Source organism: Mandrillus leucophaeus, unplaced genomic scaffold, assembly GCF_000951045.1.
Source record: "Mandrillus leucophaeus isolate KB7577 unplaced genomic scaffold, Mleu.le_1.0 Scaffold565, whole genome shotgun sequence".
NCBI classification, from domain to species: Eukaryota; Metazoa; Chordata; class Mammalia; order Primates; family Cercopithecidae; genus Mandrillus; species Mandrillus leucophaeus.
The window spans coordinates 307,535-315,348 of NW_012106086.1; the positions used below are offsets into that span (position 1 = coordinate 307,535).

Consider the following 7,814-nt stretch of genomic DNA (forward strand, 5'->3'; position numbering starts at 1 on the left):
TAAGCTCAGATTGCAGCAGGTCTGTTAGATTGTGGTGACAGTGTGAAGGAGTAGGCATTACAATCTTTGCATTCATTGGATCAAAACTCCTAGGTTAAACCTCACCTTCCATTCTGCAGTACGTAACTATAGTAGGTGCTTATAATGAACTCAGGAAAAGAAAGGTGAAAGACAAAAACGTTCAAATCCAACCGTGAAGACTCTAACCTTATTTTGTTTTGTACAAACGTAGGAACTGAGACCTAAACATACCAACTTTGCAAAGCTTATTAATAGAGCCAGATGTAATAGTTATGCCTTCAAACTGTAAGACCAGGGCTCTACTTCTTTAAGTTGGCAATACATAAATGGATATAATTAGGAAAAAATGTAAAATGTGTGTTGCTTTTTTAGTGAATGATGAATTTATATAATTCAAATCTTTTTGTTGTTGTTACATTTATCCCATTTACAACTAATAACATTTCTTTTATTTTCAGGAGCAACAAAACTCTCCCTGTTTTGTTTTATTTTGTTTTTCAGATTAAATGTCCTTATTCTTGTCATCAGAGCAGCATCAGGCTCAACCTGTGATATTGTAGGAGATAATTGCCCTTATTAGTCTATAATTCTTTAGGTGTCTTTTATATGCTGCTAAGGGCCTGTTATTATATGAATAGTTTACAAATCAAAGCAGGTTGCCATCGCCACACAAAAGGATAGGTTATAATTTTAGATGCGATTAGAGAAGGCCATGATCCTTTCTGTAATAATAACTTTAAAAAATTAAAATAGAAATCAAACCGTTTGGCCCCATGCTGGGCTGTGTACTTTATTAATATAAATGGATACTCTAATGGGAGTTATTTTAAAAGGACAGGTGAGAAATAAAAGACCTGTTTTTCATGCTGGATCCTTTTGCAAACTAACTCTAAACTCGTAACTGCCTGCTTGGATACTTGTAAATATATGTGTAAGTTTCAGCTACAAGGAAAATCTTGGTATTTAAGAGATACTGAATTAGTGGAAATTATCAGCTTCCCCTTTTTTTTTTTTTTTTTGGAGTGCAGTGGCGCAATCTGGGCTCACTGCAAGCTCCGCCTCCCAGGTTCACACCATTCTGCTGCCCCAGCCTCTTGAGTAGCTGGGACTGCAGGCACCCGCCCCCACACCTGGCTAATTTTTTGTATTATTAGTAGAGACAGGGTTTCACTGTGTTAGCCAGCATGGTCTAGATCTCCTGACCTCGTGATCCACCCACCTCGGCTTCCCAAAGTGCTGGGATCACAGGTGTGAGCCACCACGCCCGGCCTCTCAGCTTCCTTTGACTGGAGACATTGCTTCTCCAAAAACGTGCTGAACCTGTATATTTCCCAGTTTCTATTTCCCAGTTTCTCAGTGGGGCATTTGATGGTTCCTAGATTATAACCCTGGCATTGAAGCTACGGTAATGGTACCATCCAAATAAAGCCAGGCTCTGCTTGGTACTGTGGCTTTGCCACATTCTAGCTATATGATTTTGGACACATTGAGTAACCTCAGTGCCCCATCCGTAAAGTGAAGATAATAGTGCCCTTCCCATAGGGCTATTGTGAGGATTAAATAAGTTAATACAGATCACATACTTATGTACATAGTAAACACTCAATGAACAGCTGAAACTTGTTATTCTATCTTTTGTTCCTGTGTGGCTTTTTTCAATACAACTTTTAGCTGCATGGCCCACCTTATTTCTTAGCACTTAAAGTTTTTGTCTTTGTCTGTTTTAAATCACTTTAGATATAAAGTACCCTGCATGCAAGCACTCATTACCTCCAAAACAAAGTAAAACAAAACGCAGGATGTGTTGCCTCCATAATCTGAAAAGTCTACTATTCCAAACTATCAGATTGCTAAATAATTCTGATTGCCATTTGTCACCTCAAACCTTACGGTTGCTGTGCTATGTGAAGATAAACTTCTCCAGCTACAATTTCTGTACTCCGTTTAGTTGCTTTTTGAGGAATCATTTGACTTTGTCTTTCCCTGAGTAATATCTTTAAAAATATCTGAACAATATAATTCTCAGAGGAGACTGTTACTCTACTAGATACAGAAAAAAAGTATATTTGCCACAGAACCATTCAGCCTTATATTATACATACAGTTTTATAACAGTAATCGGTTTTGCTGTCATTTTTCTCATCTTTCAGATTTGTACAAATGTAAAGTAGATAAAATGATTCTCCATGATCAAGTAGTTTTCATGATTTATTTCACATTATATATTCCCCAGTTTCTCTCTCTTGTGTTTAGCTGTCATATGTGAGTTTGGCAGCAGAATGAACTAAGGATGTATTAATAAATTGATGCAAATATTTTTAGGTAAGCTTGTCATATGTACAAAGCAATAGAAACTCAGAAACACAGAATAGAGATTATTGCAATAATCTCTTTTTTAGTTTTGTTCAGCTATAGAGAAAAGCAAGAATTTTGGAGACAACAGGAAGGAGGAACTTAACTACTAAGTTGAATTTGGTTCTATAAAAAGCAGAGCTAGACAAGCAAATTCACTGTCTGTGATACTGTTTTCAGTTGTGGTTATTGTAGTTTTCATATTTAGAGCTTTCTGATGTTAACATCTTCACCTCTTGTGTTCAATATATAATTTATCGTATTTATAAAACAAGTCTGGAAAGTTTATTTACATTTTAGAAGTCTTTCAAAAGAAAGAGATTGAAATCTTATTCTTAAGAAGTTGTCATGGCATTAACCAGAGGTGTGTCTGGCATACCCCCTCTCAAGTCATGTCGGACAAGGAAAAGTTCACGGTATGAGGCTGTTATCATAAAATCCAGAACTGCGCTATGGTTTACATATATATTTTTCATGTGCACACTTAAATAAAAACTTCTGCCTTATCAGGGATGGTAGCATATGAAAAGTTTTATCAACCTTTCTCCCTATTATGACATGCATACCACATTACCTGGTAAACCAAATCAATTTTTATTCACGGGATATGAAAGCTAAAGAAACCTGTTCTTAAAACTAGCAAACAACCTTGTCAGGGGTAATTTAGGCAAGTAACTCAGTTCTTCCATTTGCAAATTCTTCTTCCAAGTATATTCTGTGGCCACAGCATACACAGCCCAAACCTTTAGATGAGAATTACAATTTAACTTTCTTTAACATCTGATAAGCTCTAAGAATGATGTTCATAAACTTTGCATGGATCGTTTCTGACTATCATATAAAAACCAGGCTGCTTTTTCTCTTCCAGGTCCAAACCACCGTGAAGCGCCAATGGGTCCAATTCAAAATTCAATGGAACCAGCGCTGGGGGAGGCGCCCCTCCAACCGCTCGGCTCGCGCTGCAGCTGCTGCGGAGGCCGGCGACATCCGGGTTTACATCTGCCATCAGGAGCCGAGGAATGAACCAGCCAACAACCAAGGCGAGGAGAGTGTTGAGATCATCCCTTTGAATATCATAGAGCAAGAAACATCCGCTTGAATGTGAAGCAAACACAGCATCGTGATCACTGAGCCATCATTTCCTGGGAGAAACACCATGTGTTTAAAGTGTTCCCCATCCTCCCAGGAACCGAACATATCATTTGTGAAGAATTATTCAGTGAATTTGTCCATAGTAAATTTGAAGAAAGTTAATCTTGGTACTATTGCTTTGGGAGACAGTCTAGGAATGGAATCTCCCACTGCAACTTGTGAACTCCATCATTCATCCAGGACTGAGATGCAAATGTCACAGTAATGCAAGCAAAGTATCAAAGAAAAACAATGAAATTGACCTAGTTCAGATACAGGGTGCTCCTTGTCAATTTTGAGCCATTTATAACTTTGAAAAATTAAAATCATTGTCAATATTTTTCTTTTTAACTCTGGATTTTGAATTAGAATATTTCTGTATTTGGCTATGGATCTGATTTTTATTTTTTTTAATTTCAGTCAATTCTGATGTTACTGAGATGTTTTACTATCCTTACAATGTAAACCACATGAACTACATGACCTCTGCAAGACAAAGTGGCTTTCTAATAGAGAGATTACTAAATATGTGAAGAAAAATACCTGCATTTGGCAGGCAGATGTATGCTTTGAATGCAAAAGAAATTTAGAGTCAATTTGCTGGAAACATTACATGCTCAGCTTGGTTTTGGATAATCCTGTCCATTGGGCAGGCCCTAGCTGTTGTAAAGAATTGGTCTTAATGTTGAATGTACTTTAGTTGCTGACATTTATAAACTGAGAGGTCACAAAAAATCTATCACTAAAAATTTTTACAAAACTGCCAAAAATATAATTCTTAGTGGAAGACAATACTCCCTTTAAAGAGAGTTTTCCACTTTCCTAAACTCCAGGATTTATAAAGCAAATTACTCCAAGGTTTATAAAGCAGATTACCTCTTGCCCTTGGGTGCTATCTAGCAGTAAGAGATAAATTTGTTGAAAATTGGTAATTAAAAGACTCCACATAAGTCCATTAACTGCTTTCCACCCAGCTTCAAAGCTTAACAAGATCTCAGTCTTTTCCAGGAAGATTCAGGAGGGCTAATTATAAATCATGTTGTGGTTGACCTCTTGTTTCTTGTTATTACCAAAATAGGAGGGGGAAAAAATTAGCTGCTACAAATTTAACCATAAATTAATTCATGTTTAACGGTTCTCATTAAAATCCAGTATTGTATTCCCATATCTCTCTTTACTTCCCAGTATAAGATTTTTGACAATCCTGAATAAACTAGTATCATTAATGGCACCTGAAATTAATTTGTGAATTTGCAACAGTAATCAGAGTTACCATTATTTAATTTGTACACTAAATGAGGAGGTACATTGAAACCCTCCAAATCTCCAGTCTCATCTGTGTCATATTTTGCCACTGCCTTTCAGAAGTGATTCAGTTGTGGAAAGATAATAAATTGATTTGTTATGGTTACATATTTAATGCACCCAGAGAAAATTATATTTCTACAGAGAAAGTGAATTTTGGATACTAAAGTAGTTTAAGTCTCCTTTACTGAATGTAAGGGGGGAATTGAAAAGAAGGTATTTTTCCAATCACAGTGTTATGTAGTGTTGTTCTATTTTTGTTTACAAGCATGGAAAACAGAGTATTTCTGGCAGCTCTGGTACAAATGTGATAATATATTGTTAAAACATTTTAGATGTTATTATGCTAATATAGTAGTGGCTGAAGAAAACAAAATAGCTTATTATAGAATTGCACACAGTTCTGCCCAAATTATGTGAAATGCTTATGATATGTATATGTATAAATTAATACAAAGCATGTTAAAAGCAAAAAGATGTATATTTGCATATTTTTCTAAAGAAATATATTATTCATCTTTTCATTCATTCATCTCGTCTCCTGTTCATTCCATGCTGTTTTTCATTTCAGCCATGGGCTGCTAACATCCCATCTCGTTTGTACTGTAGGAGTGGGAAAGATAATCTAAAAGCATAGGTTAAAAACCATACGCAAACATATCAAATTTATTATCTTTATTAGTACAACCATCTTTAGTCTCAATTTGATTTTAAATTCAGTGACACTGTTCTCATGCCCTTGATAACCCAACACCACACACCAGTGTCAATCAATATTGCATAAGTTTAGGAAGCACAGCAAAGAAATCAAGTGTAAGAAAGTATTATATCCTTTTATTCTTGTTTTTTTATTCATTATTCTGGGACCAGACTTGATCTGTCCAATATCACATCAGATCATTAGAATTGTTACAATCATTGGCTTTTAATATAGTTTGGGAGAGAAACTAAGGCTAGATGAAAGACAACCAATTAACTATCATTAGAATGCATAAAGGCCACCACTGGAAAGGTTTTCAGATCTGGAAAGCATGAAATGGAAAAAATGACGATTAAATGAGAACTCTGATGGACTAATAAAGGGGAACAGGAGCAATTTGTAGATTCTTCTCATTACGGGAGAGCATCCAAAATTGTGGCCTCATGAGATCTGGGAAACTTCTTCTGAAAGGTTATGTAAGGATTACATCTTTCCCTTACATTCCAGGGGTGAATAGAAATAAATATTATTATCATTGTGATCTTAAAGAACAAAACAATTTCGCATCATACCATAAAACATGATTTCTCAAGAGATAAATTTGTACTCAGATGGTCAGCTTCCCTTTAGCTTTGGCTCCTATTTGTTGACCCAAAATAGGCCTTTAGGTGCAAATGAATATTACAGTTACTGCAGGGAAAAATGTTGGAAAAAACATAAAAATGCTATCATCATTGAGCTACAATCATTCTCATTCATCACTTCGCTCATTAGACATCGATTCAACAGATGTTTCATATGCCTTCCATCCTGCTATATAACAAATACTTATTAATAGCAGTTATCAAGGCAAACCTTCTTTATAGTAGGGACTGCTTCTTTTCGGTGCAGGGGTAAAAATATAAACCTTCTAAGTGAACTATTAGCCTAAAACCATAACCCTTGATATCTTTGGGGTGGAAGAGCAAAGTGAAACATGTGGCTGGAGGTGGTGGCTGAGTGTGATCTTCCCTCCTCATTAATACTGGACATAAGAGCTCTAGTTGTAAGAAATATTCTCAGAACAAGATCTCAGGACAAAGGCTCAAGCAGGAGTCACTTTCTTGACAAGGTCTAAAATGGTGGTTCTTTCATTGGTTAGATTACAGCTTAACTAGTTCTCACAGGAGTTAACGCTTTTGGGTTTAAAATGAAATTATTTATGAAGAGGGTAGATCAGAATCCATATTTAGAAGAGTAATCAGGTAAACGCAGAAGGAAATTCTATTTGCTATTTTGACAGAGTAAACAAGATGACATTCCTAACTTAAGCTTATGAAAGTTGATTTACTGAACTAATAACTTGTATCAAGCAGGAGGTTACAGGAAACAATAACTGGAAACATGCAGAAAAGGATGATAATATGTGCATGTGAGGGCAAAGGAAGACAGAGAAGCAACGTTTGCAAATTAAGAACTAACTATATTTCTGATTTTTTTCTTCTGGACATGAAATTAACATTTTTTAATATCTCTGAATAATATGAAGCATTGAAGGAAAGAAAACACAGTCACTGAAACTGTAACCAACAAAGGACAGGAAGATTTTCTAATATTATGTCTTCCTCCATTCAGATTAGCAAGCATCTCTGACAATTTTCAGAGATTTTCCATTATCTTAAGCATTGGCCAGCCAGTCTCTTAAGTCACTGATCAATGCCATTTTCCATTTACAGAAATTCAATGCCTTCTATCTAGCTTTCCCAGAAATCCTCCACTGAGACACAAACTGTGCCATGCCTCTTCACCTATTGACCAGCAATGTCACCTCATGCCACTACAGTCTCTTTTGCTTAAGAGAACTGTTATTTTAATTTGGAGAATTTTGCCTCCAATAAAATCTCAGAGTCTTGCAGGTGAAGTGCCTAGTAGAAATTCAATACAACCAGTTGAGATGTCTTTAATGAAAAAAAAAATCAGAAAAGATTGAGAAATCTGTCTCCATCCAAACCTGCCAGACTGGCTGATTAAAGCTAGCACACTGGTCTCTCATACAGAGGCCATACAACTAAACATAGAACCAGCTGTAAACTCCTGAAATCTCTGCACAGCAGAATTGGTGGCTAGTCTCCGTGCAGCAAGCATTTCTCAGGATGTAGTCTCTTCTTCACTGCACTCATGCATTGCAGCTTCTGTATGCTCTCATCAGGAGAGGAATATTGCGGGTTTAAAGATGTTCAGAGCACCCCTTTAACAGAGATGATTTAAGAAGAGAGAGATATAAACACTAATCATTAAAACACAGTACTCAATATAATAGACCAAC

At 36.1% G+C, this 7,814-nt stretch overlaps 1 protein-coding gene across 3 annotated transcripts in view; it reads left to right on the forward strand.

Moving 5' to 3' along the window:
• The window catches only part of CALCR (calcitonin receptor), a 161,433-nt gene extending 156,097 nt beyond the window's left edge, over positions 1-5,336 (forward strand). For 2 of the 3 annotated variants that reach the window (XM_011998260.1, XM_011998261.1), the window contains one exon: positions 3,242-5,336. In XM_011998260.1, coding sequence (XP_011853650.1) covers positions 3,242-3,472 — 231 coding nt within the window. In that variant the 3' untranslated portion in view covers positions 3,473-5,336. The remainder of the gene's footprint in view (positions 1-3,241) is intronic. The other variant, XM_011998262.1, reaches the window with a different exon arrangement.
• The last annotated feature ends 2,478 nt before the right edge of the window (positions 5,337-7,814 follow it).